This window comes from Vanacampus margaritifer, chromosome 2, assembly GCF_051991255.1.
Source record: "Vanacampus margaritifer isolate UIUO_Vmar chromosome 2, RoL_Vmar_1.0, whole genome shotgun sequence".
NCBI classification, from domain to species: Eukaryota; Metazoa; Chordata; class Actinopteri; order Syngnathiformes; family Syngnathidae; genus Vanacampus; species Vanacampus margaritifer.
The window spans coordinates 4,070,193-4,089,498 of record NC_135433.1 but is presented as its reverse complement, the minus strand read 5'-3'; the positions used below and the strand labels follow the sequence as shown (position 1 = coordinate 4,089,498).

The 19,306-nt window shown below is 41.2% G+C and overlaps 1 protein-coding gene across 5 annotated transcripts in view; it reads right to left on the bottom strand.

The window, feature by feature from the left end:
• Positions 1-19,306, bottom strand: part of tnr (tenascin R (restrictin, janusin)) — a 238,953-nt gene that overhangs the window by 58,603 nt on the left and 161,044 nt on the right. For 2 of the 5 annotated variants that reach the window (XM_077555881.1, XM_077555882.1), the window contains 9 exons: positions 17,484-17,634; positions 13,952-14,130; positions 12,741-12,831; positions 12,340-12,458; positions 9,048-9,150; positions 8,626-8,715; positions 6,638-6,771; positions 6,432-6,561; positions 937-1,203 (listed from right to left, as the gene is read on the bottom strand). In XM_077555881.1, the coding sequence (XP_077412007.1) occupies positions 937-1,203; positions 6,432-6,561; positions 6,638-6,771; positions 8,626-8,715; positions 9,048-9,150; positions 12,340-12,458; positions 12,741-12,831; positions 13,952-14,130; positions 17,484-17,634 (1,264 nt within the window). The remainder of the gene's footprint in view (positions 1-936; positions 1,204-6,431; positions 6,562-6,637; positions 6,772-8,625; positions 8,716-9,047; positions 9,151-12,339; positions 12,459-12,740; positions 12,832-13,951; positions 14,131-17,483; positions 17,635-19,306) is intronic. The other 3 variants (XM_077555883.1, XM_077555884.1, XM_077555885.1) reach the window with 3 other exon arrangements.

Sequence of the window (19,306 nt, the reverse complement as noted above, 5' to 3'; positions counted from 1 at the left end):
TAAATAAAATAATAAGAAGAATAAAAAGAATTCAACAAATGGCAGATTTTTTTGGTGCCAATTTTGGACTACGTATTTTAATGTATTAATGTGTAAAATACAAAAAAAATTGGCCAGCTTTTTACCTATTTCTTTTATGGGCGTGGAACACTGTTATGTTGATCTTGCGTTTTAATGCGTTCATGTGTGGAAATAATAATGATAATAATTTTTAAAAAATGGCAGTTTTTTTTTTTTTTTTGGGCCAATTTTTGACCAACGGAAAAACAGCAAAAATTGGCCAGCTTTTTACCTATTTCTTTTATGGCCGTGGAACACTGTTATGTTGAGCTTGCGTTTTAATGCGTTCATGTGTGGAAATAATAATGATAAGAATTTTTAAAAAATGGCAGTTTTTTTTTTTTTTTTGGGCCAATTTTTGACCAACGGAAAAACAGCAAAAATTGGCCAGCTTTTTACCTATTTCTTTTATGGGTGTGGAACACTGTTATCTTTGTCTTGCGTTTTAATGTGTTTATGTGTGAAAAAAAAAAAAAAAAAAAAAAAATATATATATATATATATTTTTTTTTTTATGGCAGATTTTTATTTTTGCCAATTTTTGACTAGAGGAAAAACAACAAAAAATGGCCAGCAAGTGAGGAACACTGTTAAGTTTGTCTTACGTTTTAATGTGTTAATTTGTGAAAAAAATTATTAAAAAAATTATAATGTAAAAAATAGCATATTTTTTGTGTGCCAATTTTTTTTATTATTTGTAACAGCTAATATAAGCTGATTAAGTCAGTACCATTATTAATTGTAATATTTTTTAATTGTAATGTTTATGTTTTATATCTAATGCTGTATGAATTTGAATGAGGCTTGCTAAAAGCAAACAGAGGTGTCAAGCGTCCCCTTCTGCCCGAGACTTTTCCATCCAATCGGGCGGCTCACCTGTCGTGAGGGACGCCGTAATCGGCTCAGAGGTAGCGTCTCCCTGTATTGTGATTAGGCTGACGGTATACTGAGTGGAGGGAAGCAGCCCTTGCACCAGCGACCTCGTCTTGGAGCCGTCCAGGGTCACCTTGGAAGTGTCGGTGCCGTCAGCTGAGCTGTAGCTGAGGATGAAGACGTCGGCGGGCGGCGCCGGCGAGCTCCACGCCACCAGCACCGAGTCGGAAGTCACCTCGGACAAGTAGAGGTGGGAAACGGGCCTGATCCCTGGAGGAATATGGATTAAATGTCACGGGAAAGTCTCCGGGTCCGCAGAAAGAAATAAGGATGGAAATGGAGAAGCCACGCCGGTGATGGATGGATGCAAGCGGCTGGCGAAATTAGCCTTGGGTGCCATCTTGATCAGGCAGACCGGAGAGTCACGCGGACGTGATGATTTAATCGCTCACCAAGACGACAGGCTAATTGGATTATGTGGCATCAAGATGAAGTTGTGATCACGAAAAGAAAATGGAAAAAGCGATGATGGGAGCAGATGTTGCTGTCAAAACGTAGGACTTCGACAGCTTGATGATGAAGTGAATGAACATGAAGCAAAACGTAAGATGGATTTTTGGAGTTGAGACTGCCGCTTCCAATAAGCGTATATCATCTTCTTTCTTTTTTTTTCTGGAGAGCGTATATCATCTTTAGCGTACAGTCAAATTGGAGGTTACATCGTCGTTTGATAACAGCTATTTACGCTTGATCAAACTTAAAAATCAAGCTTTTGAAGGTGCAGTTCAAGAGAAAATCCCATGTTTTCCTTCAAGATGAGTTCCCCTGGGCACAGATAATTAGATGTTACTAGTGAAGTGCATGAAAAGATGACATCCAATTAACTTTTTTTCCTCCTGCTGATCTCCCATCTTATCGTCCTGTCGTCTCTCGCAATGCCCGACGGTTTGAGCAGACGACGGGAAATGATGAAGTCGCACGTCACGATGATGACGACGGCAACGATGATGATGACGACGATGATGATGACGATGGCGGCCATTACGGTGACAACGGCTATTGTGAAGAATGAAGGGATCAAGATGCGGGTGATGAGAGGATGGGACGAGTGCTCGAGTGCATCACTTGAAGTAGAAAATAATCACTTGTGGTGTAGATGGACAAAAAAAATGCAGCAAGGCAAGAAGATGACGATGTGTGAGTAGAGAAAGCAACACATGCATAATTGCATATACTAAGATGAAAAGACCTCATTGCAAATAAGGGCCATGTGAATCCTGCTCATTAGCAGGCCGCTATCTTTTAGATCTTCTAATAGCTTCTTTAAACTCTCCTTGTAATGGACCTGCATTTATTTTTAAGTGCAGTATGACTCACCTTATGGTCATTAAATTCACCACTGGACTCTGCGGGATCTTTTCATTCACACATATATTAATATTTAAGTTTTTTTTGTAAAGAATCCCAAATGCATGTTTAGAGACACAAACTTAATAGGGGTACACACCAAGGTTATTTTAGTTAACAAAAATGAAATAAATAAAATATTACAACTGAAAAATTAATTAATTAATGTTAATGAAATAAACTAAAAACATTTACAATTACTAACTGAAACTTCTAAAGCAAGGGTCCTCTTAAACAAGAAAAAATATTACAATATACAAAATCATCAATTGGTTTTTCAACAGTTTAACTTAAATCCACATAACAGTATAGCAGCAAACTTTTTTTCTTGTCTACAAGCAAACCTAAATTGATGTAAAAAAAAAAAAAAAAAAAAAGTCCATATCAAAAGTCAGGACTCTGTTGCGGAAACAATCACATAACATTACTGATAGTGATAATATAAATATTTTATATTATATTAATATACTTTTAACCTCATAGGCCACTCCTGCTGGATGACTTATGATGCATTAGCGTACCGTAATTAATTCCTGGTTCCGGTTCTGTTAAGAAAACAAAATTTCTCGCACGACTTAATGCGGTTCCAACCAGACGTCTGTGAAAATGTACCAACTTACAAAGTACTTAATTCCAAAAACGTTAAACACGCTAGCTGTGTCAATCTTAGGTTAGCTTAGCGATTAGCATGGCTTTTCCCTTCGTGAGAATGCTACTCGTCAGAAATGTAGCTTATTAATGAAGCTTATGATTACTGACCTTAGAGTTGCTAGCTAGCTGAGTTGTGCGTTAACCTGCGACTACCCGCGAAGCTTCTCGGCGGTTGATTCTCAGTTTTGCTATTCAACGTCTTTTAATGAGGCGCAAAATGCACATTTTACTTACATTAGGAATTGAATTACTTTTAGCTATTAGCTTAGCCATTAGCATGGCTTTTCCCTTCGTGAGAACGCTACTCGTCAGAAATTTAGCTTATTAATGAAGCTTATGATTACTGACTTTAGAGTGACTCTGCAACGTGTTTAGCCACAGCAGTAGCCAGCCGAACCTCGTTGCTAGCTAGCTGAGTTGTGCATTAACCTCCGACTACCCGCGATGGTTGACGTGAGTGATGCAAGCCCCAGTGAAGCTTCCCGGCAGTTGATTCTCAGTGTTGCTATTCAATGTCTTTTAATGAGGCGCAAAATGCAAATTTTTTGTACGTTAGGAATTGAATTACTTTTAGCTATTAGCTTAGCCATTAGCATGGCTTTTCCCTTCGTGAGAACGCTACTCGTCAGAAATTTAGCTTATTAATGAAGCTTATGATTACGGACTTTAGAGTGACTCCACAACGTGTTTAGCCACAGCAGTTGCCAGCCGAAGCTCGTTGCTAGCTAGCTGAGTTGTGCGTTAACCTGCGACTACCCGCGATGGTTGACGTGAGTGATGCGAGCCCCAGCGAAGCTTCTCGGCGGTTGATTCTCAGTTTTGCTATTCAATGTCTTTTAATGAGGCGCAAAATGCACATTTTTCGTACGTTAGGAATCAAATTACTTTTAGCTATTAGCTTAGCCACTAGCATGGATTTCCCCTTTGTGAGAACGCTACTTGTTAGAAATGTAGCTCATGATTACTGACTTCAGAGCGACGCCGCAACGTGTTTAGCCACAGCAGTAGCCAGCCGAAGCTCGTTGCTAGCTAGCTGAGTTGTGCGTTAACCTCCGACTACCCGCGATGGTTGACGTGAGTGATGCGAGCCCCAGTGAAGCTTCCCGGCGGTTGATTCTCAGTGTTGCTATTCAATGTTTTTTAATGAGGCGCAAAATGCAAATTTTTTGTACGTTAGGAATTGAATTACTTTTAGCTTAGCCATTAGCATGGCTTTTCCCTTCGTGAGAACGCTACTCGTCAGAAATGTAGCTTATTAATGAAGCTTATGATTACTGACTTTAGAGTGACTCCGCAACGTGTTTAGCCACAGCAGTAGCCAGCCGAACATCGTTGCTAGCTAGCTGAGTTGTGCGTTAACCTGCGACTACCCGCGAAGCTTCTCGGCGGTTGATTCTCAGTTTTGCTATTCAACGTCTTTTAATGAGGCGCAAAATGCACATTTTACTTACATTAGGAATTGAATTACTTTTAGCTATTAGCTTAGCCATTAGCATGGCTTTTCCCTTCGTGAGAACGCTACTCGTCAGAAATGTAGCTTATTAATGAAGCTTATGATTACTGACTTTAGAGTGACTCCGCAACGTGTTTAGCCACAGCAGTAGCCAGCCGAACATCGTTGCTAGCTAGCTGAGTTGTGCGTTAACCTGCGACTACCCGCGAAGCTTCTCGGCGGTTGATTCTCAGTTTTGCTATTCAACGTCTTTTAATGAGGCGCAAAATGCACATTTTACTTACATTAGGAATTGAATTACTTTTAGCTATTAGCTTAGCCATTAGCATGGCTTTTCCCTTCGTGAGAACGCTACTCGTCAGAAATGTAGCTTATTAATGAAGCTTATGATTACTGACTTTAGAGTGACTCCGCAACGTGTTTAGCCACAGCAGTAGCCAGCCGAACATCGTTGCTAGCTAGCTGAGTTGTGCGTTAACCTGCGACTACCCGCGAAGCTTCTTGGCGGTTGATTCTCAGTTTTGCTATTCAACGTCTTTTAATGAGGCGCAAAATGCACATTTTACTTACGTTAGGAATTGAATTACTTTTAGCTATTAGCTTAGCCATTAGCATGGCTTTTCCCTTCATGAGAACGCTACTCGTCAGAAATGTAGCTTATTAATGAAGCTTATGGTTGCTGACTTTAGAGTGACTCCGCAACGTGTTTAGCCACAGCAGTAGCCAGCCGAACCTCGTTGCTAGCTAGCTGAGTTGTGCATTAACCTCCGACTACCCGCGATGGTTGACGTGAGTGATGCAAGCCCCAGTGAAGCTTCCCGGCGGTTGATTCTCAGTGTTGCTATTCAATGTCTTTTAATAAGGCGCAAAATGCAAATTTTTTGTACGTTAGGAATTGAATTACTTTTAGCTATTAGCTTAGCCATTAGCATGGCTTTTCCCTTCGTGAGAACACTACTCGTCAGAAATGTAGCTTATTAATGAAGCTTATGATTACGGACTTTAGAGTGACTCCGCAAAGTGTTTAGCCACAGCAGTTGCCAGCCGAAGCTCGTTGCTAGCTAGCTGAGTTGTGCGTTAACCTGCGACTACCCGCGATGGTTGACGTGAGTGATGCGAGCCCCAGCGAAGCTTCTCGGCGGTTGATTCTCAGTTTTGCTATTCAATGTCTTTTAATGAGGCGCAAAATGCACATTTTTCGTACGTTAGGAATCAAATTACTTTTAGCTATTAGCTTAGCCATTAGCATGGATTTCCCCTTTGTGAGAACGCTACTTGTTAGAAATGTAGCTCATGATTACTGACTTCAGAGCGACGCCGCAACGTGTTTAGCCACAGCAGTAGCCAGCCGAAGCTCGTTGCTAGCTAGCTGAGTTGTGCGTTAACCTGCGACTACCCGCGATGGTTGACGTGAGTGATGCGAGCCCCAGCGAAGCTTCTCGGCGGTTGATTCTCAGTTTTGCTATTCAATGTCTTTTAATGAGGCGCAAAATGCACATTTTTCGTACGTTAGGAATCAAATTACTTTTAGCTATTAGCTTAGCCATTAGCATGGATTTCCCCTTTGTGAGAACGCTACTTGTTAGAAATGTAGCTCATGATTACTGACTTCAGAGCGACGCTGCAACGTGTTTAGCCACAGCAGTAGCTAGCCGAAGCTCGTTGCTAGCTGTCTGGTGCCGCAAGTAGCACTTTTTGGGACGTGGCAGCCGTTGATTCTCAGTTTTGCTTATAAATGTGTTTTAAGGGGGCACAAAATGCAAATAAAATACATTATTTTACAAAATGCATTTTTCATACGTTAGGAATTGAATTACTTTTTCGATTCCCATGCCTACACATACATTTTTAAATGAGATATCGTCACGTATTCGGTGTGCTGAACACTTAGAACACTAAGAAAACGCACGTCAATTTTTTCCTCGATATATATGGAGTCTATCACATTTTAAAAAACAGTACGGTCCAGACTAGACTTCACTTCTACCTGTAAAGGCATCTATGGAAGCCACGTTGCTTTGCTGTCTCCCCCTCTTGGCTGCCACTGTGATGGTGTATTCAGTCCCCGGCTCCAAGTCTGACAAAGTGGTGGTGGTTTCCTCTCTTGGCACAGTCAGCTGGAAGACAAAGGGAACTTGAGTCCAATGACAATAACACGCTATATCATTGAGTCATATTTGAGGAAGTATTCACCTCAGTAGTCACGCCCGAGGAGGACGTAAAGGTGACCTTGTAGAAGTCAATGGGACCTTGGACCATGCCCCACACCAGGGTGATGGTGTTGTCTGTAGATGCCGTCACAGTAAGATCCATGGGCACGTCCAGACCTGCAAACAACGGAGAAGCAAAGACTTAAAAAGACAATTTGTTAGTTTTTGTAACCCTGAAACTAAAAAGCAGCATTGGAGATGTACGGACAGAAATTTAAGGGTGGGCGTTGTTTATGTTGAGGGGGAAAATGTGTGCCTAAAATTGCGCAAAACCGCATACATGAACTCGTTAGCATACCTTATAACAGATCGGTTTAAGAGTATCAAAGGGGCTCTTTTTCCGCATACACTTGCCCGGCCGGCATATTTTGATTTTCATCATTTTGATATCTTGATTTCTTTTGTGTGTGTGTGATGGGGGCTGGCAGAGTGAAAATTTGGTAGCAGAAAGTCGGTCTAAACATCACGCCTGGCATGTCTAAATACTGGCGCAACTAGTCTAATGCAATTTGAAATGGATTTGAAATCACCATTGGCTGTAGAATGAGAAAGCATCCAAGTTTCAGTTGTTTTTAACAAAGGTCTGCAATTAGGTCTTCATCTAAATTTATGTTTAGCTTTCAGCGCAGGTCTTTTCCCCCCAGTAATTAAAAAAACAAACCATTAAAAAAAATGTCGATTTTCTGTGAGAAAAATGACCTGTTTATCCTGGGATAGCATAAAGGCTACTGTTGCCGGTCTTCTGAATACACTCTGATGTCACAAAAAGCACCTTCACATCCTCCGATGCACATAAAGCATTCCGAGCAAGACGTCTTTCCAATGCACGGGAACACAAATGTGATGAAAAGGAGCCGCAGCCGCGGTTGCGTGCGTCAACATTACGGGTCGATCATTCTTTTCTTGACACGAAAAGATGCTGGATGGTGCACTTACTGTCTTGACAAAGCATTTTAATAAATCGGCATCAATACAAACACTCTACTCATGGTTTTGTACTCTAAGGTGCAGTCGATCATTTTAGGCAGACTTTAACATGGACAACAAAATCAAATATTTATTTATAATTTTATCCTTTGCAATAAACAGGTTGATTGTCAGGGTTTCTGCAGGTATCATCAAATCTAATTTAATGCTTTTTAATGCCATTTTTAATGCACATTAAGACTAGTTCAATGCCAACGTCTATATTTTAGGGCTGTCAGTCGATGAAATGTTTTAATCGTAATTAATCACATGATTTCCATTGTTAACTCACGATTAGTCGTAAATTAATCGCTTGTTATATCTATTCAAATGTACAATAAAATACCTTTTTCAAGTTTTTCATACTCTAAAAGTGGACAAAATACAGTATAGTTACCAAATACAAATGTGTTTATTTTTTTTTAGTTTACTGATACAAACATTTCACAATAAGCAATTCATGAAGTAACAGTTAATCATAGATTTGTGTTGAGGCAATCTTCTGCCACTATGTGGCATTAGTGTTTCATGTTGGATGTTGGTGACAGGAAAAGTACATTTTTCTTTTCAAATTGAGAGCAATTGATATTTGGAACATGAAGCAATTGTGGAATTGTAAGTAATGATTAATCTCCCCACAAATATACATTTCACAGTATCACATTTATTATTCTTAAAATGTGTTATAGTGACTCTTTTGCACAATGTTGTATGTAAAATAAAGCATGAACAAATTTTTTTTTTAATTTGTAATGCCTCGACATCATATTTAATGTTTCTTAATGCCATTAAAGGCCGTAATTTTAGCGAATTACATTTAAGGACTTTTAATTATTTTTAATGATGTGCGGAGACCCTGAATGTAGCATATTTTCAGTTTGACCGGGTTCCTTTATAAAAGTCTAGGTAGTCAAATTTACATGATATTAAAATCTCATGCAGTCTACCAGCATTGTGTGAAATCACAAATTGGATCTTAGCACTTTTCGAGATAAGGTCACCCACCCGTTCTGGCGTTCATAGTGGCCGATGTGCTCTGGTTGCTGCCTCTCATGGCGGAAATACCGATCCCGTACTCTGTGCCAGGCAGCAGGTCTGAAACGATAAGGGAAGATAAGGGAAACGTAAAAAGTGAAAAGTTGTGAGCAAAAAGAGAGCAAGAGAGTGATTCGTTCTGAGAAGATATCAAAGCATTGATTGCACAAAATAACATACAATTGCAATTTTCTTGCTTCCAATACGCCCCCAAGACAACACGTTTCTGGACAAAAACAATCAGTAGTAGCCAGCCAAGCAGCGGCGACCACCCTGGCATGTAGAACATTTCCCTCAGCCCACACTCGAGAGCTTGAGCTTGGATAATGCGAGAAAGCGACAGTTGTGCAAAGGAGCCTCGGGCTTGTTGATGACAATTTCTCCACACTTACCGGTGAGAGTGGTCTTTGTGGTTGCGCCCTCATTTCTTGGTACAATGACTTTTTCGTATTGATCACCTGCCAGCGTGCTGTACACCACTTGGTAGGCTTCCACCTACACGTGCACATAATTAAGTATATTAAAACTATTGATCACTTTCAGTGTTTATTTACAGCTTAAAATGGAAGACTCCGATCCCACAGTTAAAAACACACGGATACAAAGTGATTAAATTGCAGCGTAGCAAATACCATGGAACCTTTTACACACATGCAACACATTTATTATTATAATTATTTTTTTTTTTACAAAATACATATTTGGTACATTAAAAAATGAGTGCATGTTAAGCTTAAATAAATGACTAAATGTTAACATTCTTCTGTTTTAATTCTGAGTAAGTCACGGTGTCCCATTACTACTGATTAATTTTTTTTAGCACAGACCCATGGGCTACTCAGGTTGTCCTTGGGGCTGACTAGTACCCGCGGGCACCATTGAAATTTAATAAATAAATAAGCGAATGCACATTAACTCATTTGCTCCCAAAACCGTATAAATACGTTCAATTTTAATTATTACCATGCTCCCAAAGATGGATTTATACGTAAAAAAAAATAAATAAAAAATGCTAGACCATACAAAAGGCTTTGATGCAGCCTCTGAACTGAAGAGAACGGTTGAAGCAATGGTAGTTATTACAAAAACGGCCAGCAGGTGGCGGGGCCATGTTGCAACAAGCTCTTTTCCCCACTGTTTTAGATTTAGATTAGATTTGTTAATAATGTTGAAACCTAGCTATATTCTAATGCTAATTGCTGCAAAACCGAAAGAGATAGAATTATCCTTTTTTGTCTGATGAAAGAAGAGACTCTAATCTTTCTTTTAGTAGGTTCCATGTTTTTATAGCAATAGAACACAATATTCTGTGGGCCTTGCAAAATCTGTCAAAATCCAGTAAAACAGCCGGGAATGAAAATGGCTGGGAGTGAATGAGTTAATTACTGCCGCTATTGAACTTCAAAGAAGTGACTCATTTGCTCAACTCTGCAAGGAGCCAATAATATTGTATATTTAAAGTCTCCCCAGCTCATTAGCGGTGACAGCCCATTTTAGCATTTTTTGAAACCTTGACTTTTTAAAACCATGGTAAATCATAAACTGGTATTTGGCCCATGCCTATTTATAACACAAATCACTTTAGCATGCCAGCTTACACATTTGTTGTTACGGTTAAGATTGATTAAAAAAAAATCCACGTGAGCGCTAAGAATGATAATAGATTACTTGAAAATTTCTTCAAACAGTTAATACAGATTTAATGATGGCAATCCGTTTTATGGGCATTACTTCCTATGGGAAATTTGTTTCCAGTGGATTGCGTAGAGATTTTATTGCACCGCCACATGTTTTTATTTTTGCTTGGATTTTTTGTTTTGTTTGCACTCGGCAGAATCATTCGACAGTTAATGACGGAAGCCGCCGTTCAGACTGTGAATGGGTGTTTATCTCTAGTGATTCCCCCTGGACCCATTGCTGCTAAACAGCTCGGGGACTTCTTCAAGATTAGAGTCAAACGCTTTGGATCATCAATTGTGAGAATTGTGTTGATTATTGTAATATTGACAAAAAAAATGAGTCAATGTTTTATGTCTTTACATTTGAGTACATACTGTACAGGGTGCCACTGATAACATACATGCTAATTTCTTTTAGCCGTCTATGTTTTTCGTATTAGACGTTATCATTAAGCTAAGTGTCTTTAGTTTGTCAACATTGGACAGGGATGTGATTTGACCAAAGTGAAATCATCTGAAAATTTAGCCGGGGGTCTGGGGGCCGCTGGCACCCAGCTAGGTCCAGGGCAGTGCCCAGTGGGGGGGGGAGCATGAACAAATAATTATATCATGACCAAATGAAAAGTAACTCATATTAGAGCATACCACAAATGTCTTTGCTATAGCAGAAGATGTTATCTGTCGGAGTCATGTGCATACACAATGAACTACTAAAAAAAAAAAAAAAAAAAAAAAAAAAAAAGATTTTTTTTTTTTGGGGGGGTAAAAAAAGCGGAATTCCGCGAATTAGCGGAAAAATCACATCCCTGATTGGATGGTTTGGTTGAACATCATGGTGTTTAAATATACAATGTTCAATTCTCTTTTTTTGTTTTATGCGCCACTTTTACAGTAAAGTTCAACTGGGAGGGACAAAGTGATAAATCATTTTCAGATCAATTAAGTGAAATTGGATCATTTCCTGCGGCGCACTTGATGATCTCTCACTGCGCACTGGTTGGGAATCATTGCACTGATTTAAATGTTAATTACAGTAAATATTTGGGGAGGGGGTGGGGGGGGGGGCACACTTCCAGGCCATAAATATGAAACAATCAAATAAAATAAAAATAAAAACAGGCAGTGGATAGAAATACCTCAAATGCCATGTTTTTGTGAAATAAGGAAATGACATCAAGATAAATTATTTCAAAACTGTGTGTACCATCAACATAAACTCAAATGGTTCCTTTTTTCTGAGAAAGCAAAAAACAACAAATTAAATAACTGAAATAATGTGTTTGCATAAGTGTGCACACCCTCTTATAACTGGGATGAATTAAAGTCCTCTTTAAACATTTCTTGACAATAATATGTTACATGTGACCTCACTAGTCTAAACATGACATTCTGATTAATATTACATTTGTGGAATATGAGTTATGAAGCAAAATCCAGCCATTTTTATCCATCTCAGGTGGTGGCCATTTTGCCACTTACTGTCCATTTAAGATGACATCACAGTTCCTCAGGGTTCAGGCATCGGCCAATCACAGTTCACCTGTTTTCTGAAGCTCATTTGTGATTGGTTGTTACCTGAGACCTGAGCAACTGTGATGTCATTTTCACTCGACAGCAAGTGGCAAAATGGCCGCCTTCTGAAATGGATAAAAACGGCTGGATTTGGTTGCCTAATTGATATTTCACTAACACAATAACCGTATTTAGACTAGTGGGGCTGCATAGAACATATTATTGTAAAAAAAATAATAAAATGGGGTTGACTTCCACTTCAACCATACACATTCAAAATCAAGTAAAATAGGAGTCAGAACACACCTGCCACCTAATTTCTCATATGTATTTGGGATATTTTGTTATAATCCAGGGAAACCAAGAATGATCTTGAGTGGATGTTTCAACATTCTTTATCCGGAGTAACCTCAAAATGTCATACGCCGGAAACATCATAAACCGAGGAACCCCAGCAACGGGTTCAAATCAGCTGAACGCTGAGCGAGCTCACCTGCGCCTCACTGTTGTCCCATTCCAACTCCAGGCTGGTGGAGGTCTTGGAGAGGAGACGCAGGTTCTTGGGGGCGTCGATCTCTGAGAAGAACGATAAAGCTGACAACGTTGAGGACACTGAGGCCGTTTCTCAGGGGTGGGGGGGTGAACAAACAGACATCATCAGCGTGTGTAATCACCGCCACAAACGCGCGCGGTACGCTACAATCGTTGCTAGCTACACGCATGAAATAGTTAAACACGGCGTAATATCCGGTGAGCAAACTTTATGGCACTCTGCCAAATGACCTTGAGCAGCGCGCTACATCGGGCCATATGTCATCAACGGTTCTATTCCCGGAAGCGGGCCCAGGATAGCATGCAGCATGATTACCACATCTGCTTGCTGTCAGCTCTCACCGGTTGTAAATTCAATGGAAATGGACCCGCTGGTGTTCCCGTTCCTCACGCCGCTCACAGACACCTCATAACGGGAACCGGGGCGGAGGACCTTCACAACAAAGTAGGCAGACGGGGTTATTTGAAATCAAGGGCGGGCCAACATTTGTAGTTCATCGAGGGCTACATTTCACTTTTTACAAACAGAAAGAAGGGTTTTGCATTTGCAGATGAGGAAAAAATTGAAGCAAAAATACTTTGCTACTATAGCACAGGGGTCAGCAATCTTTATTGTCAAAAGAGCCATTTTAGGGCAAATAAATAACAACAAATCTGTCTGGCGTCACAAAACATTTGAACATTGTGATGAAGGAAACAGTGTGTTAGTGTTAGTCTAATGTGCTGACTGAGGGCCCATGAGTTAATTAGAGCTGCACCATAACACAAAAATCCAAGATGTAAGATTCCTTTTCTTCTACCTTTCATCTTCCATTTTTTGGGGGTAATTTTTCAGACTACGTTTTATACAATTTTAGACTTTTCTGTCTTTCTGTCAAATTTCTGTAATTTTTGGCAAATGTAATGGTCATTTTCTGTCCTCCTTCTTTTTGGGGACATTTTATGGCTATTTTTTTAAATTAATTTATTTTACTTTTTTTGCCTTTGTTTGATATGAATTTTCTGACAATTTGTGGTTATTTTATGGTTATGTCTTCTTCTTCTGGACATATTATAGTTACTTTTTAAATGTTTTGTTTTATGCATTTTTCCCCAAAAATAAAATTTCAAGATATTTTGTGGTAATTTTCTTTTCTGACTTTTTTATCCAATTCTCTGATATTTTGGGAAATTTCATGGACATTTTATGTTCACTTTTTAGACATTTTTTTGGTATTTTTTTAAAGACTTTTTACTTTACCTTTCATCTCTCTTTTTCTTACAACTTGAAAATTTGGACTCTGGGATTTTTTGAATATGTATTTATTTAAAAAAAATAATATAAATCATGAATAATCTAAATCATTAATTCATTTAAATAATGTTTTATGTAAAAAAAAAAGAGAGTAAATAAATAAATAATAAATGAAAATAAAATAATTTCAACTAATTTTTTTTTTTAGAGATCCACTGGGAGCCACAGGAGAGGGACTAAAGTGCCACTCGTGGCTCCAGAGCCGCAGGTTGCAGACCCTTGCACTAGCAGATCAATGAAAAGCATCCCTCGCACTCACCTGCAAGGTGTATTGGCTGAGCGTGGGCTGGAGGCGAAAGGTGGTGCGCGGGCCCTCGCCGCCCACAAGGCCGTAACGCAAGACGATCTGATCAATCTTGGCTTTTGGCGGCGTCCACTCCAGGAACGCGACCGTGTCGGACACGTCGCGCACGACAAGTTGAGTGGGGCCGTCGATCACTGCAAAACAAAGTCGACTTATTGAAACAGATGGTATATGGTGACATTTTTACCAACAAGTGTGTTATTTGCGGTAACTGGGCTGATTAGTGAAAAGGTCTTAAAGGGGAGTCAATAAAATAAAAAATAAAAAATAAAAAACACAATAATACGCTTTGTAGCCCCAATAGTCTAAACACAGTATTCTGATTAATATTGATTTTGTGGAGATATCATTTCCCTCTGCTCCCAATTTTAATGCACCACACACACACACTTGGATATACACTGGGTGGAATCACATTCACGGTGTAGGGGTAGAGTTGCCAGTTGGCGGGCTGGCGAACTCAGTAACAGGGTTAGCTTTCACTGGGTACGCTGGCGTGACGACCCGGACCTTTCCCCGCGAGGCATGGGATTCGGGGGTGCCGCCCGTCTCCCAGTGCTCCCATCTCCCCTTCCGCCCCCAGTGTTCCGCCCCACCACGCGGCTGGAGGTGGGGTGGGCGCAGGTGCCCTCGCTGCTCCGCTGTCCCGCCCCTCTCCGGCACGATGCCTGGGTACGGGGGGTCCCCGTGGTTTGGGGGTCTGGCGGGGGTGGGGTTTGGGTCGGGGGTGGGCGGCTTGGTGGTGGTGGGGTGGTACAGGTGGCTGGGTGGTGGTGGTGGGGCTGGGTTGTGGTGGGTGGCGGGGTCGTTTGGGGAGCGGGGGCTGTGGGCTGGTGGGGTGCCTGTAGTGCCCCGTTCTGCTGTGTTGGGCTTGGGGCGCGGGCCGTTTTGGGGGCGCTCCTGGCTCTACTCTCCGGCCGGTGGCCCCTGCGGGGCCCGGGGGTTGTGCCTTGGCGCTGCTGCGGCCTGGGGGGGCCCTGGGGGGTTGTGCTTGCTATGTCCTGGCCAGGGTCGACGGCTCCCCTCTTTGGTGGAGGTTTTCATGCATGCCAGATCCACCACACCAGCATCTATCGAAACTCAGACACAATCTGCTTCTTCCTCTGGTCCTTGAATCGGTGGTTGCTGATGTCTGTGGATCTTACTCTGCTTCGTCTATCCTTCCTTCCTTTCCTCAGTCTCTCTTTTGGTCTCTTGATGTCTCCCTAATTTGTTGGAATTTAGATGTTCTGGGGTTGGTGAAAGATTCTGGTTGGTAACTCGGTGGGTAGTAGGTGATGTCTGGTCAGTGCTGCATTTCACTTTTCTTTCTTTTCTTTGATCCTTCCTCGGGTCTCCTGACAACTTCACGACTCTTTTTAATAGGTTTTAGGTGAATTAATGAGAACACACTCACACGCACGCACAAAAGCACACGCACACCCACACATGCACATACTCACGCACATACACTAAAAAGAAAAAGAGAAAAAAACAACAACCAACAACCAATCACAGCTCACCTGTTTTCTGAAGCTGAGTCGTGATTGGTTGTTAACCTTAGCAACTATGATGTTATTTTCAGTCAACAGCAAGTGGCAAAATGGCCAGCCCCTGAAATGGATAAAAGTGGCTGGATTTTGCTGCTTAACTCATATTCCACTAACGCAATATTAATCAGAATACTGCGTTTAGACTAATGGTGCTGCATAGAGTATATTACTGTAAGTGCACTTACTTTACAAAGACTGATTTGACGCTCAAGAAATGTAACAAATCTATTCCAAGGTGTCAATTTGAGAGTAACATTCCGTCCGCAGGGGCGAATCAAGTAAATGACATGTTTGCCACAATGTGCAAAAAGGGAACCACGCTCTGCTGAAAAGTATTTCTTTGAGCTTTCTGGGTGGAAATAAAAAGGCATGGACTCAAGTTTGACATATTGTAGTCCACCTACTTCCTTGATGTAATCGCAATTGGGCCCTTGGGTCTCGTCCTAGAAAAAGAGCCTCAGGAAGACAACAGCCGAGAAGCATCTCCCTCATCACGCTTCCTCATCTCCAAGGAAGAATATATCTTTCTCATAAATAACCAAGTGCCTTCAGATTTGTCGTAACCCTCTTACGTTAACCAATCAGGTGTCTTCTGGCGGGCTTGTCATGACATATTAATGAGCAAGAGGCATGCATTATGAAACTATACTTAATTACAGCTCTTAACTTGAACAAAGTCTTGACAGGAAATTGATGGTGTTTGGACTACAGACAGGAGAGTCTGAAATTTGATGAACAACTTTTGAATTGAATCTATTAGAGATGCGTTCGTGAAGCCAGCTGGATGAGGAGTAAAGGTGATACATCATGGAGACAGAGGCAGCTCATCAGTATGGACGTGTATGTGTGTGTATGTGCGATATTTAATATTAATATGATACTACCTCTGCTGGCACTGAATGTGATTTGTGACTTATTTAAAAAAGTATCAACTGTTTTACAAGTAGGTTGTTTGGACCACAGTTATTCTAGGCCTGTAAAAAGGAAGCAATTGGATGAGGACGCCAGGGCTGATCTCAGGTGACTTTGAGCGAGAGGCCGGGACTGGACGCCCTGGACTGGTCGCAAATGGTTTGTCACAGGGCACGTCTGTCCGTCCATCCATCCATCCATCCTACGCCTATCCAACCATCTATCCATGCCTCCATCCATTCATTCATCTGACCATCTGTCAGTCCGTCCGTCCATCCATCCATTAATCCGTGTCCATCCAGCCGTCACTCCATCCATTCGTCCATCCATCTGTCCATGCATCTGTTCAACCATCCATCCACAAATTCATCCATCCATTTTATTAGTCCATCCAGCTATCAGTCCATCCATCCATTCATTAATCTGCCCATCCATAAATTCATCCGTCCATCTATCAGTCCATCCAGATATGCCTACCCAACCATCCATACATGCATCCATCCATGAGTCCATCCATCCATTCATTCATCTGACCATCTGTCAGTGTGTCCGTCCCATCCATCCATTAATCCGTGTCCATCCAGCCGTCCATCTCTCCATCATCCATCAATTCATCCATCCATCCATCTAGCCACCAGTCTATCCATCCGTCCATGCATCTATCCATCCGTTCATTCATCCATCCACTTTATCAGCCCATCCAGCCATCAGTCCATCCATCCATCAATTCATCAGACCATCTGTCAGTACGTCCATCCATCCATTAATCCGGCCATCCATCCGGCCATCCATCCGTCCGGCCATCCATGCATCCATCCGTCCATCCTTCCATCCATTAGTTCATCCATAAATTTATCTGTCCATCTATCTGTCCATCTATCAGTCCATCCATCCATCCGCCCATCTATCCATCCATGCATCCATCCGTCCATCCATCCATTCGACTCGATCTCAAATATATATATATATATATATATATATTTGACATGGGTTGAATCAGTCAATAGGTTCTACTTATGCCGTGCGTCAGATTCAGTACGTACGTGTGGTGACGGTAGCGGTGAAGGGCTGACTGCGACCTTGGTCTCTGAGCGCCACTAGGTTGACTGTGTACTCCTCGCCTGGCCTCAGGCCGGTTTGTACAAAGGATGTGATCGTGCTCGGCAGTTGGGCGGTCATCCCGCCGTCATTATCCTGGGAAATAGAAAACAAAGAACAAAGATGTGATAGGACGCCAACATTGGATTGTCCGGCATACAAAGCCAACACGTAGATTTTGTGTGCATGCGTGCGTGTGTGTGTGTGTGTGTGCGGTCTTGTTTTTGTTACATAGTGGGGCCAACGTTTCGGGATTTCACAGAGTTGTGGGGCCCATCCGTCCATGTAGGGCCATTTAGCTGGGCCCCACAAGTTTAGACTTTTTTTTTGAGGGTCAAGACTTGGTTGGGTGATGGTTGAGGTTAGGGTAAGGAATAGGGGTAGGCAATCATTTTTCAAAGTTGAGGTTAGGGGAAGGGGCTAGGAAATGCATTATGTCAATGAGATGGCCCCACAAAGATAGTAAAACAAGCCTGTTTGTGTGTGCGTGCGGGTGCGTGTGAGGGTTAGTCATATAAAAGCAGTATTTGCTTTTACACCATGGTGGCATCTTGGTGCTGAAGTGAGTTGAGGAGCTTCATTTAGACAAGTAGTCCTTTACTGCTAAATATGGCAATTGATAAGAATTTAGCGATTCCAATTCCATTTATCTGCTTATTTATCTGATTCCATATTGATTTCCTTGTTAATTTTCATTGGGTGAAGGAATAAAATAATACAAATGATGACTTTAATGGATAATATTTAAAAACCATATGGATGCATCCTAGATTTGTGTGCACGTCACAGGCATGGATAGAAAAACAAAAATTCAGCCACACAGTTGTTGGGAATCACTGTTCTAACCCACACATTTATAACCATACGCCCAGCTGGAGGAAATTCAGACAGATGTTCCACCTGCATCTCCTCCCCAAAAGCCTGCAAGATGAAGGCTGATGTCGCGGGATGTAAAAAGTGTAATTACAGATGCGATCTATTTAAATCAATCACTGCAAGCTCCGTTGCCAGGATGGCCTTGGAAGCGACAATGACAACTGTAATGTTTCAATAAGAACCACAAAATGATTACGCATAACAAGGAATTTTCTGCTACATTTTGCTTATTGTTTAAGTAATTATTTGCTCCTACGAGAAGGTCACTTTGATGATGAACAGTCAATTAAAATTGTATGGTCCTTGTCTGTTTTTGTGTTCTGTTGTTGATTCATGATTTTGCTTCAGTTGATGAGTGATTTTAATGACACTTGACGCAGCATCTTTGGTTCATTTATTAGAAGAGAGGGCAGCTTTGGATCATTTTTGTTAAGAGAGGCAAAAGTATGCAATGTGTTCACGGGCCACATTATGCTTTGGTATTACTGCAGAGTCAATTCTGTAGTGTAAATTTAACTCAATTTAGATATGAACCAAATAGACTCAGTTTTTTACACTAGGAAGAGAGTAAAATAGAAAATTAAAGAAAAAAAAAACACACATCAAGAGTTGAGGAACGAACTCACGACCTTCAGCTTGTGAAACGGCAACACTACGACCTGATCTATGCCCCTCCTCCTGTTTGCTTTTCTCCAAGAGACCAAATACATGGTTTTTGGTCTCTTGGAGCTAGGAAGATTCCATGCAATCATGAAATCAGCTGCAGCTTATACTAGCAAAAAGCAGGAGCTGCGTGGCTCAGAGAGCAAATCGGTTATTGTGAGTTCGTTCCTACCTTGAGTCACTTTTATTTTGTATTTTTTACAATTCTTTATTTTACTCTCTTCCAAGT